Genomic DNA, 18,793 nt, shown 5'->3' with positions numbered 1-18,793 from the left:
TAAGATCACCCAAAAGCCGTGTGATAGTCCGGAGGAAAGCGGCCAGGACGCAGGAAAGCTGGGATTATACATCCTGGTTATTCCACAGAATATTGATTCCTGAATCTTCCTGAGGTAAAACATTATTATATTGTTGTGTAAATGATGATGACCTTGTTTTCTTTGCATTATTTGAGGTGAAAGCGCTGTGCATCCTGTGCATCCTGTGCATCCTGTGCATCCTGTGCATTCTGTGCATTCTGTGCATCCTGGGCATTCTGTGCATCCTGGGCATTCTGTGCATCCTGTGCATTCTGTGTATCCTGTGCCTCCTGTGCATTCTGTGCATTCTGTGCATCCTGTGCATCCTGTGCATCCTGTGCATTCTGTGCATCCTGGGCATTCTGTGCATCCTGTGCATCCTGTGCATCCTGGGCATTCTGTGCATTCTGTGCATCCTGTGCATTCTGTGCATCCTGGGCATTCTGGGCATTCTGTGCATCCTGTGCATCCTGTGCATCCTGTGCATTCTGTGCATCCTGTGCATTCTGTGCATCCTGGGCATTCTGTGCATCCTGGGCATTCTGTGCATCCTGTGCATTCTGTGCATCTTGGGCATTCTGGGCATTCTGGGCATTCTGTGCATCCTCTGTGCATTCTGTGCATCCTGTGCATCCTGTGCATCCTGTGCATTCTGTGCATTCTGTGCATTCTGTGCATTCTGTGCATCCTGTGCATCCTGTGCATTCTGTGCATCCTGTGCATTCTGTGCATTCTGTGCATCTTGGGCATTCTGTGCATCCTGTGCATTCTGTGCATCTTGGGCATTCTGTGCATCCTGTGCATCCTGTGCATCCTGTGCATTCTGTGCATCCTGTGCATTCTGTGCATCTTGGGCATTCTGTGCATTCTGTGCATCCTGGGCCTCCTGTGCATCCTGTGCATTCTGTGCATCTTGGGCATTCTGTGCATCCTGTGCATTCTGTGCATTCTGTGCATCTTGGGCATTCTGTGCGTCCTGTGCATCCTGTGCATTCTGTGCATCCTGTGCATCCTGTGCATTCTGTGCATCTTGTGCATTCTGGGCCTCCTGGGCCTCCTGTGCATTCTGTGCATTCTGTGCATCTTGGGCATTCTGTGCATCCTGTGCATTCTGTGCATCCTGTGCATCTTGGGCATCCTGTGCATTCTGTGCCTCCTGTGCCTCCTGTGCCTCCTGTGCATCCTGTGCATCCTGTGCATCCTGGGCATTCTGTGCATCCTGTGCATCCTGTGCATTCTGTGCATCCTGGGCATTCTGTGCATTCTGTGCATCCTGGGCATTCTGTGCATCCTGTGCATCCTGGGCATTCTGTGCATCCTGTGCATTCTGTGCATCCTGTGCATCCTGGGCATTCTGTGCATCCTGGGCATTCTGTGCATCCTGGGCATTCTGTGCATCCTGTGCATTCTGTGCATCTTGGGCATTCTGTGCATTCTGTGCATCCTCTGTGCATTCTGTGCATTCTGTGCATTCTGTGCATCCTGTGCATTCTGTGCATTCTGTGCATTCTGTGCATCCTGTGCATCCTGTGCATCCTGTGCATCCTGTGCATTCTGTGCATCCTGTGCATTCTGTGCATTCTGTGCATCTTGGGCATTCTGTGCCTCCTGTGTATTCTGTGCATCCTCTGTGCATTCTGTGCATTCTGTGCATCCTGTGCATTCTGTGCATCCTGTGCATCCTGTGCATCCTGTGCATCCTGTGCATCCTGTGCATTCTGTGCATCCTGTGCATTCTGTGCATCCTGTGCATTCTGTGCATTCTGTGCATCTTGGGCATTCTGTGCATCCTGTGCATTCTGTGCATCTTGGGCATCCTGTGCATCCTGTGCATCCTGTGCATTCTGTGCATCTTGGGCATTCTGTGCATTCTGTGCATCCTGGGCCTCCTGTGCATCCTGTGCATTCTGTGCATCTTGGGCATTCTGTGCATTCTGTGCATCCTGTGCATTCTGTGCATTCTGTGCATCTTGGGCATTCTGTGCATCCTGTGCATCCTGTGCATTCTGTGCATCCTGTGCATCCTGTGCATTCTGTGCATCTTGGGCATTCTGTGCATTCTGTGCATCCTGGGCCTCCTGTGCATCCTGTGCATTCTGTGCATCTTGGGCATTCTGTGCATTCTGTGCATCCTGTGCATTCTGTGCATCCTGTGCATCTTGGGCATTCTGTGCATCCTGTGCATCCTGTGCATTCTGTGCATCCTGTGCATCCTGTGCATTCTGTGCATCTTGGGCATTCTGTGCATCCTGTGCATTCTGTGCATCCTGTGCATTCTGTGCATCTTGGGCATTCTGTGCATCCTGGGCCTCCTGTGCATCCTGTGCATTCTGTGCATCTTGGGCATTCTGTGCATCCTGTGCCTCCTGTGCATCCTGTGCCTCCTGTGCATCCTGTGCCTCCTGTGCATCCTGTGCCTCCTGTGCCTCCTGTGCATTCTGTGCATTCTGTGCATTGTTCTGTTATTTTCACCATTTCTCATTGTCAGACAATAAATACAGAATTTATTGCTGGAAATTGGGAGACGTCATCAGTGATTATAGAATAAAGAACAATTCACATTTTACTCAGAAATATAAAGAGAATGATCAGAAAAACTGACAATCTGGAAGTGGTCTCTTATTTTTTTGCCAGAGCTGTATATACTGCAGACTACTCACTGCTGTGTATGTATATACTGTATATCTAATATATAAAGCTATGTGTGTGTGTGTGTATGTGTGTGTGTGTATGAGTGTGTGTATGTGTGTGTGTTGTGTGTGGTGTGTGTGTGGTGTGTGTGTGTATGTATGTGTGTATATGTGTGTGTGTGGTGTGTGTGGTGTGTGTGTGTATGTATGTGTGTATATGTGTGTGTGTGTATGTGTGGTGTGTGTATATGTGTGTGTCTGTGTGTGTCTGTGTCTGTCATCTGCACCGTCGCAGCTACAGCCACAATATGTTGCACACTCACACGTCTGGACCCCGAGAGTGTCATAGGCTATGTTGAGAGGCGAAATTTTAACCCCGCACGTTCCAATTTACCAATCAATTTTGCCCCTATCTACATAATGGGGAAAAAGTGAAACGAAAAGTGTATCCGCACCGTCGCATTTACAATCACGAAATTTTGCACAGACGCCTCATGTGACCCAGGGAACGTCGTAGACTATGTTTTGACAGGAAAACTTAACCCTGTGCTTTACAGTTACTCTCCATAAAACATGCCTCTATTAAAGTAAGTGGAGCCTGGAACTACAGGTCATTAGTAGGAGCTGTGATTGGTTGCTATAGGAACAAAAGACATTCATAGTATAAGAAGCTTATATGTGAGGTAATAAGATGTCGGTGGGGAGATGGATAGAGACAGACAGACAGACAGAGACACAGATAGAGACACAGAGAGACAGACAGAGAGAGATAGACAGAGAGACAGAGAGAGACAGACAGAGAGAGAGAGACAGACACAGAGACAGACACAGAGAGAGAGACAGCCCATACCAAAAAGAAGAAGAAACCGAACTAAAAGGTCACTGAAAATTATATCTTTATTAATACATGATGAAAAATTACACACATAATAAAAAAGAGACAGAGAGAGAGACAGAGAGAGAGACAGAGAGAGAGACAGAGAGAGAGACAGAGAGAGAGACAGACAGAGAGAGAGACAGAGAGAGAGACAGAGAGAGACAGAAACAGAGAGAGAGAAAGAGAAAGACAGACACAGAGAGAGACAGAAACAGAGAGAGACAGAAACAGAGAGAGACAGAAACAGAGAGAGAGACAGAGACAGACAGAGAGTCAGACAGTCAGACAGAGATAGGGAAAGAGACAGAGACAGACTGTAAAAGAGACAGACAGAGACAGACGGTGAAAGAGACAGACGGTGAAAGAGACAGACGGTGAAAGAGACAGACGGTGAAAGAGACAGACGGTGACAGAGACAGACGGTGACGGAGACAGACGGTGACGGAGACAGACGGTGACGGAGACAGACGGTGACGGAGACAGACGGTGACGGAGACAGACGGTGACGGAGACAGACGGTGACGGAGACAGACGGTGACGGAGACAGACGGTGACGGAGACAGACGGTGACGGAGACAGACGGTGACGGAGACAGACGGTGACGGAGACAGACGGTGACGGAGACAGACGGTGAAAGAGACAGACGGAGACAGACGGTGAAAGAGACAGACGGAGACAGACGGTGAAAGAGACAGACAGAGACAGACGGTGAAAGAGACAGACAGAGACAGACGGAGACAGAGACAGACAGAGACAGACGGAGACAGACAGACAGAGACAGACGGTGAAAGAGACAGACAGAGACAGACGGTGAAAGAGACAGACAGAGACAGACGGTGACAGAGACAGACGGTGACAGAGACAGACAGAGACAGACGGGGAAAGAGACAGACCTGGAAAGAGACAGACATGCAGACAGGAAGGAGGAGACAGCCAGAGAGACAAAGATAGATGGGGAAAGACACAGACCTTGATAGAGATAGACGGGGAAAGCAACAGAGAAATAGAGACAGACAAGGAAAGAGACAGACCGAGACAGGCAGACAGGGAAAGAGACAGACAGGAAAAGACACAGACAAAGAGACAGGGAGACAGACCTGGGAAAGAGACAGACCTGGGAAAGAGACAGACCTGGGAAAGAGACAGACCTGGGAAAGAGACAGACCGGGGAAAGAGACAGACCGGGGAAAGAGACAGACGGGGCACATTACCTGGCCAATTTTAGTTAAATCTGTGTGGAATATCTGTGGTGATGAAATATATGTTGTGAAATGCTTTTATTAGCTTAGTTTTTGCCTTTTAATAATCACATTTCTATCTATTTGTTTTGTGGTTTTTGTGTGCAGAATACATTTTTGTTAATACATTCTATTTCTTCGGCGCTCCATTGGGAGACCCAGACGATTGGGTGTATAGCACTGCCCTCCGGAGGCCACACAAAGCAATTACACTAAAAAGTGTAAGGCCCCTCCCCTTCTGGCTATACACCCCCAGTGGGATCACTGGCTCACCAGTTTTCTGCTTTGTGCGAAGGAGGCACACATCCACGCATAGCTCCACTGTTTAGTCAGCAGTAGCTGCTGACTATATCGGATGGAAGAAAAGAGGGCCCATACTAGGGCCCCCAGCATGCTCCCTTCTCACCCCACTTGCGGTTTGTAAGGTTGAGGTACCTATTGCTGGTACGGAGGCTGGAGCCCACATGCTGTTTTCCTTCCCCATCCCCCTGAGGGGCTCTGAGGAAGTGGGATCTTTCCGGCCACCAAGCCCTGAGGCCGGGCTCCATCCACAGACCCATAGAACCTGCTGGATGTGGAGCGGGAGTGCCGTTCAGGGACAAGGCCCTGCAACTTTCAGGTACTCTGTGTCCCCGTATGGCAGGCCACGCACACTCCAGGCTTGCTGGGTGTGCTAGTGCGCCGGGGACTGTAGCGCTGTGCGCTGGGCTTATAGTCCCTGCAGATTACTGGGGGACTTTACGTGTGGGGACCGCCGCGCCGACCGCCCCTGGAGCGGCGGCGCAGCTGCGACTTGTAGTGCGCCGGGGACGCGCCGACCGCGCTTTTACGGCGGCGGCGCTTCTAACTTTAGTCCCCGGCTTTTGCGGCCTAGCGCCGCTTCGTTCCCGCCCCCACCCTGTCACTCAGGGAAAGGGAGAGACGCTGTTCTATAGCAGCGCCGAGGGCTGGAGCCTTATTTGCATTCTCCAGCCCCCTTCACTAGACACAGTGGGCGCCGGGTTCCCGCTCTTGTCTCGGGCACGCCCTCGGCCCGCCCCTCTCCTCTGGACGCCGGCAGCCATTCCGGCACGCAGAGCGGGAAAACGGAGACAAGCGCTGAGCTGCCAGCACAGGATTCCGGCGCCACACACCCGCTTTTGTGCGGGCGGTAAGCGGCAACTAAAGTGCTGACCCACTAATGCCGAAGTGTCCTGTTGTACTTTTGTACGGTCGCTATTCAGGATGCAGACCTAGAAACAGCAGCAAAAGATCAGGGGTGCTAAAGCACAGACTCTATATGCTGCTTGTCTTGCATGTGCTGCAGTGTCATGTGTCCTTTATGCTTGTATGCTTTACATTGCACTGTAAGGGCTATTCTTGGCTGTCTACCCGCCTAGATGGCTAGACAGCGGCAGCAAACAGCAATGGTGCTAAGGCACAAGCTTTCAATGCTGCTTGGATTGCATGTACTGCAGAGTTTATTTTCATGCTTGTACATTCACTGCATGTCGCTATTCTTGGCTTATGCTCCTTGATGACTAGACAACAGCAGCAGAAAAGCAAGGGTGCTAAGGCACAAGCTTTCAATGCTGCTTGGATTGCATGTGCTGCAGTGGTTATTTTCATGCTTGTATGCTATACATTCACTGTATGTCGCTTTTCTTGGCTAATGCTCCTGAATAACTAGACAACGGCAGCAGAAAAGCAAAGGTGCCAAGGCACAGGCTTTCTATGCTCCTCGTACTGCATGTGCTGAAGTGTTTATTGTACTTCATGCTTGTATGCCATACATTGCACTGTACGGTCGCTATTCTTGGCTAATGCTCCTAGATGGCTAGACAGCAACAGCGAAGAAAAAAAAAAAAAAAAAAAAACAGCATGGGTGCCAAGGCACAGGCTTTCTATGCTGCTTGTACTGCATGCGATACTGTTCCAGGACCCCCAGTGTGTGCAATTACTCAACGGGGTCTCTGCTACAGGTGGCCAAAAGAACCACCTGTGATCCCTGTCCAGGGACAGGGACGGAGTTGCAGTTTCCGCTGATATATTGTCTGTGACTATGACTAACATCTTACAGACTTTGCAGTCCAGACAGACCTTGGGCAATGTTGATTCAATGCCCCTGGCCACCCTGATTTCGAAACAAATCATGGCTCCAGGAGGGTCCCATGCATCCCAGGGTGCAGGCTCTGACACGGACGACAGTCCCAGACGGCCTAAGCGAGCTCCCTAAGAACGGCCCTCGACTTCATCACAGTACTCTCTGTATGATGATGCAGACGTAGCTGTTCAGGACTCTGATCCTGAGACCGCTCTCAATCCGGATGCACCGGATGGTGACGCTATAGTGAATAATCTTATAGCGTCCATCAATGGAAGGTTGGGTATTTCTCCCTCAACTCCTCCACTGGAGGGGTCAGCTTCACAGCAGAAGAAATCCCTATTTCGGTATCTCAAGCGTATATTGAGTACTTTTCTGGTCACTCTGACTCCAGAGAAGCAGTCCAGGAACACCACGCTTATCCCGTTAAGCGTTTTCTCCAACCGTATTGAGGATACGCGTTGTCTCTTCCCCCCTGACGTGCTCAAGCGCTCCAAGGGTGGATCCCCCAATCTCCAGGCTTGCGGCTAGATCTATAGTTGCAGTGGAAGATGGGACTTCACTTAAAGATGCCATTGACAGACAGATAGCCCTCTGGTTGCAATCTGTCTATGAAGCTATCGGCGGGTCGGTTGCCCCGGCATTCGCAGCCATAGAGGCACTCCAAGCTATTTCAGCTAGTATTGCGCAGAGGGACGCGGTCACATGTACATCTTGGCCGCAGTAGCGTCCTTCACCTCGCAATGTCGGCATTGCGACTCAAGCTGTTTATGCTGTCCTGGACTCTACGAGCCGTACGTCAGTGGCGTCCGCCAACTCCGTGTTGTTACGCTCCTAGTGTTAAGGGATTGGAGCAGATGCTGCTTCCACAAAAGTGCTTAACCAGATTGCCTTTATCTGGTGACAGACTGTTTCGTGAGCGGTTGGATTAAATCATTCAACTGTCCAAGGGTACGGATTCTTCCTTACCCCAGCTATCAAACAAGACCCATCAGGAGAAGGGACAGTCGAGGTTTCGGTCCTTCCCAGGCTCGGGCACGTCCCAATTGCCCTCGTCCAACAGGACTCAAAAGGCTCAGAGGGGCGCAGGTTCCTGGCGGGCTCAATCGCGCCCGGAGAAGGCAGCCGGAGGAACCGCTACCAAGGCGGTTTCCTCATGACTTTCAGCCCTCTCTCTCCGCGTCCGCGGTCAGTGGCAGACTCCCCCGCTTTAGCGACATTTAACTGCCACAGGTCAATGGCCGGTGGGTGAGAGACAGTTTGTCGCAAAAACTTCCTCACCGGCCGAGCCGAGGCTCTTCTGCAGGCAGTAGGAGTCGTAATCCCGGTTCCTCCTCAGGAACAAGAGACTCTTTTTACTCCGATCTGGTCGGGGTGACAAAATAGGACGACTCCTTCCGTTCCGTTCTGGACCTTAAACTGCTCAACAAGCACGTGAAAACCAGGCGGTTCCGGATGGAATCCCTCCGCTCCGTCATTGCCTCAATGTCTCAAGGAGATTTCCTAGCATCAATAGACATCAGGATGCTTATCTCCACGTGCCGATTGCTCCAGAGCACCGGCGTTTGCTACGATTCGTTATTGAAGACGAGCATCTTCGGTTCGTAGCCCTACCCTTCGGTCTGGCGACAGCCCCACGGGTTTTCACCAAGTTCATGGCAGCAGTGGGACCACTCCCGCACTCTCAGGGTCACCCTGTGATCCCTTAAGCTGGTGTCACACTAAACGACAGCGACAACGACGTCGCTGTTACGTCACCATTTTCGGTGACGTAACAGCGACCTTGTAAGTCGCTGTTATGATCGCTGCTTAGCTGTCAATCACAGCAGAAGCAGCGATCATAAGGTCGCTGTGCTACATGTTCAGAGAGCAGGGAGCCGCGCTTAGCGCTGGCTCCTTGCTCTCCTGCAGCACACATCGGGTTAATTAACCCGATGTGTGCTGCAGCTACATGTCACAGTTCAGAGAGCAGGGAGCCGCGCTTAGCGCTGGCTCCTTGCTCTCCTGCAGCACACATCGGGTTAATTAACCCGATGCATACTGCAGCCACATGTCACAGTGCAGGAGCCGGCGCTGGCAGCAAGAGCGGAGGCTGGTAACCAGCGTAAATATCGGGTAACTAGGGAAAGGTCTTCCCTTGGTTACCCGATGTTTACGCTGGTTACAGCTTCGCAGCTGCCAGACGCCGGCTCCTGCTCGCTTCATTTCGTCGCTCTCTCGCTGTCACACACAGCGATGTGTGTGTCACAGCGGGAGAGTGACGACCAAAAAATGAAGCTGGACATTCAGCAACGACCGGCGACCTCACAGCAGGGGCCAGGTCGTTGCTGGATGTCACACACAGCGACAGCGACGGGACGTCGCTGCAACGTCACAGAAAATGGTGACGTAGCAGCGACGTCGTTGTCGTCGTCGTTATGTGTGACACCAGCTTTACTTAGACCATCTACCTGTCAAGGCACTCTTTTAAGAGGCATGCCAACACAGCCTGAACATGGCGCTGGAGACTTCCCAGAGTTTCGGGTGGGTCCTCAACTTTTCAAAGTTAAACCCAATCGCTGGCATATCTTAGCTTGGGGTTTCACACTCTCTCAGCGATGGTGAAGCTTCCACTGGACAAACAGCGGTCACTACAGACGGGGGTGCAGTCTCTCCTTCAAGGAGACACCTCATCCAGAGGCAGTCCCTTTCACGCAGTTTCATCTGCGTCCACTTCAATAGAACATTCTTCGCTAATGGGAGGGGAAGTCGATGTCCCTACACAGGAACGTCCCCCTTTCTCAGACGTTCAAGGACTCTCTTTAGAGGAGTCCACTCTTCAGATCAATTGTCTGGAGCTCTGGGCAGTGTATATTGCCCTGCAAGACTTCCTGCAGTGGCTGGAAGGCAAACAGATCCGAATTCAGTCGGACAATCCACAGCGGTGGCATACATCAACCACCAAGGCGGACTATGCAGTCGGCGAGCCTCCCAGGAAGTCCGCCGGATTCTGCTAGGGGTGGAAGACAGAGCATACACCATATCCGCAGTTCACATCCCGGGCGTAGAAAACTGGGAAGCAGACTTCCTCAGTCACCAGGGCGTGGACGCAGGAGAATGGTCTCTGCACCCGGACGGGTTTCACGAATCGGCACAACAGCAAGGTCCCGGTTTTCATGACGATCAAAGAGCTCTGGCGACAGGCATCTCACGGTCGGTCAACCGTGGGCACTACCAGACCGGCCAGACTTACTGTCCCAAGGGCCGTTTTTCCATCTGAATTCTACGGCCCTGAACCTACTGTGTGGCCATTGCGTCCTAGATCCTAGTGTCCTCAGGATTATCCCAAGGGGTCGTTGCCACCATGAGACAGGCTATGACGCCCACGTCTGCTAAGATCTACCACGGAAGTGGAAGATTTTCTTTTACTGGTGCTCTGTACAAGGAGTGTCCCCCTGGCCATTGGCATTGCCTATTTTTCTTTCCTTCCTGCAATCTGGGTTGGAAAAGGGCTTGTCGCTCGGCTCCCTTAAAGGGCAAGTCTCGGCGCTATTGGTGTTTTTTCAGAAGCGTCTAGCACGACGTCCGCAGGTACGCACGTTCCTGCAGGGGGTTTGTCATATCGTCCCCCCGTACGAGCGGCCGTTAGATCCATGGGATCTGAACAGGGTACTAGTTGCTCTCCAGAAGCCGCCTTTCGAGTCTCTGACGGATGTTTCACTCTCTCGACTATCACGGAAAGTGGCCTTTCTGGTAGCGATCACGTCTCTTCGGAGAGTGTCTGAGCTAGCAGCGCTGTCATCCAAGGCTCCATTCCTGGTGGTCCACCAGGACAAGGTAGTGCTGCGCCCCATTCAGGAGTTTCTCCCTAAGGTAGTATCCTCGTTTCATATTAATCAGGATATCTCCTTACCTTCCTTTTGTCCTCATCCGGTTCACCGGTATGAAAAGGATTTACATTTGTTAGATTCGGTGAGAGCACTCAGAATCTACATTTCCCGCACGGCGCCCCTGCGCCGCTCTGATGCACTCTTTGTCCTTGTCGCTGGTAAGCGCAAAGGGTCGCAGGCTTCCAAAGCCACCCTGGCTCGATGGATCAAAGAACCAATTCTTGAAGCCTACCGTTCTGCTGGGCTTCCGGTTCCATCAGGGCTGAAGGCCCATTCTACCAGAGCCGTGGGTGCGTCCTGGGCATTACGACACCAGGCTACGGCTCAACAGGTGTGCCAGGCAGCTACCTGGTCGAGTCTGCACACTTTCACCAAACATTATCAGGTGCATACCTATGCTTCGGCGGACGCCAGCCTAGGTAGAAGAGCCCTGCAGGCGGCAGTTGCCTCCCCGTAGGGGAGGGCTGTCTTTGCAGCTCTAACATGAGGTATTTCTTTACCCACCCAGGGACAGCTTTTGGACGTCCCAATCGTCTGGGTCTCCCAATGGAGCGCCGAAGAAGAAGGGAATTTTGTTACTTACCGTAAATTCCTTTTCTTCTAGCTCCTATTGGGAGACCCAGCACCCGCCCTGTTGTCCTTCGGGATTTTTGGTTGTTTTTCGGGTACACATGTTGTTCATGTTGAATGGTTTTCAGTTCTCCGACGTATCTTCGGAGTGAATTTGTTTAAACCAGTTATTGGCTTTCCTCCTTCTTGCTTTTGCACTAAAACTGGTGAGCCAGTGATCCCACTGGGGGTGTATAGCCAGAAGGGGAGGGGCCTTACACTTTTTAGTGTAATTGCTTTGTGTGGCCTCCGGAGGGCAGTGCTATACACCCAATCGTCTGGGTCTCCCAATAGGAGCTAGAAGAAAAGGAATTTACGGTAAGTAACAAAATTCCCTTCTTTGTTAACAACAGTTATTAACCCGGGCGAAGCCGGGTAGTACAGCTAGTGTGTGTGTGTGTGTGTGTGTATATATATATATATATATATATATATATATATATATATATATATATATATACTAGCTGTACTACCTGGCTTCGCCCGGGTTAATAACTGTTAACAAAATGGAATGTATTAACATTCCCGGGATAGAATGTATGAATAGAATGTATTAACATTCCCGGGATAGAATGTATAAATAGAATGTATTAACATTCCCGGGATAGAATGTATAAATAGAATGTATTAACATTCCCGGGATAGAATGTATAAATAGAATGTATTAACATTCCGGGGATAGAATGTATAAATAGAATGTATTAACATTCCGGGGATAGAATGTATAAATAGAATGTATTAACATTCCCGGGATAGAATGTATAAATAGAATGTATTAACATTCCCGGGATAGAATGTATAAATAGAATGTATTAACATTCCCGGGATAGAATGTATAAATAGAATGTATTAACATTCCCGGGATAGAATGTATAAATAGAATGTATTAATGCCCGGGATAGAATGTATAAATAGAATGTATTAACATTCCCGGGATAGAATGTATAAATAGAATGTATTAACATTCCCGGGATAGAATGTATAAATAGCATGTATTAACATTCCCGGGATAGAATGTATAAATAGAATGTATTAATGCCCGGGATAGAATGTATAAATAGAATGTATTAACATTCCCGGGATAGAATGTATAAATAGAATGTATAAATAGAATGTATTAACATTCCCAGGATAGAATGTATAAATAGAATGTATTAATGCCCGGGATAGAATGTATAAATAGAATGTATTAACCTTCCCGGGATAGAATGTATAAATAGAATGTATTAACATTCCCGGGATAGAATGTATAAATAGAATGTATTAACGCCCGGGATAGAATGTATAAATAGAATGTATAAATAGAATGTATTAACGCCCGGGATAGAATGTATAAATAGAATGTATAAATAGAATGTATTAACGCCCGGGATAGAATGTATAAATAGAATGTATTAACATTCCCGGGATAGAATGTATAAATAGAATGTATAAATAGAATGTATTAACGCCCGGGATAGAATGTATAAATAGAATGTATTAACATTCCCGGGATAGAATGTATAAATAGAATGTATTAACATTCCCGGGATAGAATGTATAAATAGAATGTATTAACATTCCCGGGATAGAATGTATAAATAGAATGTATTAACATTCCCGGGATAGAATGTATAAATAGAATGTATTAACGCCCGGGATAGAATGTATAAATAGCATGTATTAACATTCCCGGGATAGAATGTATAAATAGAATGTATTAACATTCCCGGGATAGAATGTATAAATAGAATGTATTAACATTCCCGGGATAGAATGTATAAATAGAATGTATTAACGCCCGGGATAGAATGTATAAATAGCATGTATTAACATTCCCGGGATAGAATGTATAAATAGAATGTATTAACGCCCGGGATAGAATGTATAAATAGAATGTATTAACATTCCCGGGATAGAATGTATAAATAGAATGTATTAACATTCCCGGGATAGAATGTATAAATAGAATGTATTAACGCCCGGGATAGAATGTATAAATAGAATGTATTAACATTCCCGGGATAGAATGTATAAATAGAATGTATTAACGCCCGGGATAGAATGTATAAATAGAATGTATTAATGCCCGGGATAGAATGTATAAATAGCATGTATTAACATTCCCGGGATAGAATGTATAAATAGAATGTATTAACGCCCGGGATAGTAACTGTCTCTCTGTTTCTCTCCCATTCTCTGTCTGTCTCCACCTCTATATATATATCTCTCTGTCCCTCTCTCTATCTCTTTGTCTGTCTGTCTCTGACTGTCTCTGTCTCTTTCCCTGTCTGTCTATCTCTTTCCCTAAATAACTGGAGAAACGAGGGAGATAAGGCAACAACCATGTGGGAAAAATTCCATATTTATTCATAACAATCACATGTATAAATAATTACAATATATATCGATAGGACAAGGTCAGACAATGCAGCAGGAATAAATAGGGGGAGGTAAAAGGTGTGTGTGGGGGCATCGCTTGCCATTCAGAACCAGCCACAATAGGAAGGTATGAGGGACTGCATGCCACCAAGTGCAGTAGGGTTAACCCATGAGGGGGATTTATTTGAGAAGTGGCAGGGTAAAACCCAAATGGGAAAGGACCGTGTAATTACGTGTCCTATATAGAATAGAAAATATTATAGACACACAACGGGTGGGCACCCATGCATGAATGAACTCCCAGCAGGACCTCAGAAAGAACCGCACTATAAATTGGACTGATGGGCTGTGCAGAGCTAGGGGCAAGGGAAAAAGGGTTTCCCAAAATTAGTGTGATTTTGGTAGTCCAAACTTTGATAAAGCCAACGCTGCGAAACAGCTGTCAGGAGCCTGTTCCTTGCCCTCCGAAGCAGCCACCAGGTATTATTATTCTGCCTTGTCTTATTATACGTGGTCTCCCCATGACCGCACAATGCAGGCTGTGATCCACCGCATGCATACTTATGCTGAAATGACTTTTCTGTCTCAGCGTCTGCTGTAGCCCCGGCAGCATCACATAAACCTCTTTCTGTGGCTGTGGAAAATCCTTATGGGGAACTATATATAAGCTCACCTCGGTAGGTGTATAATCCCTGCACATGTACCCCTATAGCTCCTCCTTGCATTACCTCCCGCCGCAGTTATATGATTGGAACCTTCCTCTTAATTTTGGATCGTCTGAGCTGTGTGGTGCATTGAGTTTGGACTACCAAAATCACACTAATTTTGGGAAACCCTTTTTCCCTTGCCCCTAGCTCTGCACAGCCCATCAGTCCAATTTATAGTGCGGTTCTTTCTGAGGTCCTGCTGGGAGTTCATTCATGCATGGGTGCCCACCCGTTGTATGTCTATAATATTTTCTATTCTATATAAGACACGTAATTACACGGTCCTTTCCCATTTGGGTTTTACCCTGCCACTTCTCAAATAAATCCCCCTCATGGGTTAACCCTACTGCACTTGGTGGCATGCAGTCCCTCATACCTTCCTATTGTGGCTGGTTCTGAATGGCAAGCGATGCCCCCACACGCACCTTTTACCTCCCCCTATTTATTCCTGCTGCATTGTCTGACCTTGTCCTATCGATACATATTGTAATTATTTATACATGTGATTGATATGAATAAATATGGAATTTTTCACACATGGTTGTTGCCTTATCTCTCTCGTTTCTCCAGTTATTTATGGTTCTTGGAGTAGGCAAATCCTTATGGGGCACCACTGAGTGGTCCCATAAGTTGGTATTCTACTATGGCCAATTTCTTGTTACTATCTCTTTCCCTGTCTGTCTATCTATCTGTCTCTTTCCCTGTCTTTCTCTTTCCCTCTCTTTCCCTGTCTGTCTCTTTCCCTGTGTCTGTCTCTTTGTCTGTCTCTTACCCTGTCTGTCTCTTTCCCTTTCTTTCCCTGTGTCTGTCTCTGTCTGTCTGTCTCTTTCCCTGTCAGTCTGTCTCTTTGTCTGTGTCAGTCTCTTTGTGTCTGTCTCTTACCCTGTCTATGTCTGCATCTTTTCCTGTCTGTGTCTGTCTCTTTCCCTGGCTGCATTGTGACACGCCAATATTCCATATAAGGGCGTGGCTGCGCATTCATCTGAAGTTCTGGCTGCACTGTGGCTCCCAGCTCCATTCGCTTTAATGGAGGCAGGTTTTTTGTCGAATAACTGTAAAGCGCGGGGTTAAAATTTCCCCTCAAAACATAGCCTATGACGCTCTTGGGGTCCACAAGTGTGAGTGTGCAAAATTTTGTGGCTGTAGCTGCGACGGTGCAGATGCCAATTCCGGACATACACACATACACACACATACATACATACATACATACATACATACTTACATACATACATACACACACACACACACACACAAACACATACAGTCATATGAAAAAGTTTGGGCACCCCTATTAATGTTAATCTTTTTTCTTTATAACAATTTGGGTTTTTGCTATTTCAGTTTCATATATCTAATAACTGATGGACTGAGGAATATTTCTGGATTGAAATGAGGTTTATTGTACTAACAGAAAATGTGCAATCCGCATTTAAACAAAATTTGACCGGTGCAAAAGTATGGGCACCTCAACATAAAAATGACATTAATATTTTGTAGATCCTCCTTTTGCAAAAATCACAGCCTCTAGTCGCTTCCTGTAGCTTTTAATGAGTTCCTGGATCCTGGATGAAGGTAGATTTGACCATTCCTGTTTACAAAACAATTCCAGTTCAGTTAAGTTTGATGGTCGCTGAGCATGGACGGCCGCTTCACATCATCCCACAGATTTTCAATGATATTCAGGTCTGGGGACTGGGATGGCCATTCCAGAACATTGTAATTGTTCCTCTGCATGAATGCCTGAGTAGATTTGGAGCGGTGTTTTGGATCATTGTTTTGCTGAAATATCCATCCCCTGCGTAACTTCAACTTCGTCACTGATTCTTGTACATTATTGTCAAGAATCTGCTGATACTGAGTTGAATCCATGCGACAGTCAACCTTAACAAGATTCCCGGTGCCGGCATTGGCCACACAGCCCCAAAGCATGATGGAACCTCCACCAAATGTTACTGTGGGTAGCAAGTGCTTTCTTGGAATGCCGTGTTTTTTTGCCTCCATGCATAACACCTTTTTGTATGACCAAACAACTCAATCTTTGTTTCATTAGTCCACAGGACCTTCTTCCAAAATGTAACTGGCTTGTCCAAATGTGCTTTTGCATACCTCAGGCGACTCTGTTTGTGGCGTGCTTGCAGAAACGGCTTCTTTCGCATCACTCTCCCATACAGCTTCTCCTTGTGCAACGTGCGCTGTATTGTTGACCGATGCACATTGACACCATCTGCAGCAAGATGATGCTGCAGGTCTTTGGAGGTGGTCTGTGGATTGTCCTTGACTGTTCTCACCATTCTTCTTCTCTGCCTTTCTGATATTTTTCTTGGCCTGCCACTTCTGGGCTTAACAAGAACTGTACCTGTGTTCTTCCATTTACTTACCATGTTCCTCACAGGGGAAACTGACAGGTTAAATCTCTGACACAACTTTTTGTACCTTCCCCTGAACAACTATGTTGAATAATCTTTGTTTTCAGATCATTTGAGAGTTGTTGTGAGGAGCCCATGATGCCACTCTTCATAGGAGATTCAAATAGGAGAGCAACTTGCAAGTGGCCACCTTAAATACCTTTTCTCATGATTGGATACACCTGCCTCTGAAGGTCAAAGCTCAATGAGGTTACAAAACCAATTTAGTGCTTTAGTAAGTCAGTAAAAAGTAGTTAGGAGGGTTCAAATCAAGAAATTGATAAGGGTGCCCATACTTTTGCACTTGTCAAATTTAGTTTAAATGCGGATTGCACATTTTCTGTTAGTACAATAAACCTCATTTCAATCCAGAAATATTCCTCAGTCCATCAGTTATTAGATATATGAAACTGAAATAGCAAAAACCCAAATTGTTATAAAGAAAAAAGGGTAACATTAATAGGGGTGCACAAACTTTTTCATATGACTGTGTATATATTTATGTATATATATGTATATATATTTATTTATATACACGCACACACAGCAGACCCCTCACTACATATGTCCCCATGTTCTTGCAGCGTCCCCCGACACCGGTACCGGCTGTCAGTGTGACCTGAGGGGCAGCGTCAGTACCACCTGTGACTCCCGCCGTCAGTGCCCGTGTAAGGTATGTGCCCCCCATGGGTCAGGTGAGATCCTGTGTATCTCTGTGTCCATTGAGCTGACCCTCTCCGTTTTCTGCAGCCCCATGTGGAGGGTCTTTCCTGCAGTACCTGCCGCTCCAGTCACTTCTACCTCAGTGCGGACCACCCTGATGGCTGCTTGCCGTGCTTCTGTATGGGGGTCACCCAGCAATGCTCCAGCTCCAGCTATCATCGTGAACTGGTGAGGACTGGACCCTGACGTGTGCATGTTGGGAGTTGTACTTCTTGGAGTGGCCTCATTTTTCTCTCTTTTGTGACTCCAGGTCACCAGCCCTTTTCTGCCTGGAAACTTCCAGAACTTCGCCCTCGTGAACCGCCAGCACAGTGTCCGAATCACCACGGGATTTGTGGTGGAGATGTCCGTTCAGGGGCCGCAGCTCTCGTACCGGCAGTTTGACCAGCTGGGACAGGAGTCCTTCTACTGGCAGCTCCCAGAGAACTACCAGGGGGATAAGGTAATGACCCAGGGGTTCGACTGTGGGGGGCCACGCTCTGGAGACCCTGGCATACAGGCCATTAATATTGCGAGGCATTAAGACCGCAAAGCAATGTCCACCAGAAAGAGCCAGATGGATGATCGGGAAAGGAAATGGCAAGAGGCTAGGCTCTGAGGACATGTCCTCTACAATGACCTCTAACCTGTGTCTGGCAATGATGGGAGTGATTGGTAATGTCGTTGGTTCAGATCTTGGTGATGCTTCTATGATCATCTGATTAGAAGTATGGCCACTAATGCTGAGCATGACCCAGGGTACGGGCACAGAACCGAACTCCTGGGCCTGACTGACCTATCCAGTATGACCCCAGTCCTGGCCACTTCCAGCTCTGCTGTACTGTTGGACCCCAGTCCTGGCCGCCCCCAGCTCTGCTGTACTTTCCTGTATGACCCCGGTCCTGGCCGCCCCCAGCTCTGCTGTACTTTCCTGTATGACCCCGGTCCTGGCCGCCCCGAGCTCTGCTGTACTGTATGACCCCGGTCATGGCCGGCCCCAGCTCTGCTGTACTGTATGACCCTGGTCCTGGCCGCCCCCAGCTCTGCTGTACTGTACGACCCCAGTCTTGGCCTCCCCCAGCTCTGTTGTACATTCCTGTATGACCCCGGTCCTGGCTGGCCCCAGCTCTGCTGTACTTTCCTGTCTGACCCCGGTCCTGGCCGCCCCGAGCTCTGCTGTACTTTCCTGTATGACCCTGGTCCTGGCCGCCCCAGCTCTGCTGTACTTTCCTGTGTGACTCCAGTCCTGGCCGGCCCCAGCTCTGCTGTACTCTCCTGTATGACCCCG

The 18,793-nt window shown here is 48.1% G+C and overlaps 1 protein-coding gene across 1 annotated transcript in view; it reads left to right on the top strand.

Annotated features, from left to right (window-relative positions):
• Positions 1–18,793, top strand: part of HSPG2 (heparan sulfate proteoglycan 2) — a 281,820-nt gene that overhangs the window by 80,399 nt on the left and 182,628 nt on the right. Inside the window, 3 exon segments of the mRNA XM_075328538.1 lie at positions 17,388–17,476; positions 17,554–17,694; positions 17,777–17,968. Of these exon segments, the coding sequence (XP_075184653.1) occupies positions 17,388–17,476; positions 17,554–17,694; positions 17,777–17,968 (422 nt within the window).

The sequence above is a fragment of the Anomaloglossus baeobatrachus genome, chromosome 11, assembly GCF_048569485.1.
Source record: "Anomaloglossus baeobatrachus isolate aAnoBae1 chromosome 11, aAnoBae1.hap1, whole genome shotgun sequence".
Taxonomy (NCBI): domain Eukaryota; kingdom Metazoa; phylum Chordata; class Amphibia; order Anura; family Aromobatidae; genus Anomaloglossus; species Anomaloglossus baeobatrachus.
Note: the sequence above shows the minus strand (reverse complement) of the source record. Positions and strands in the feature narration are given on the sequence as shown.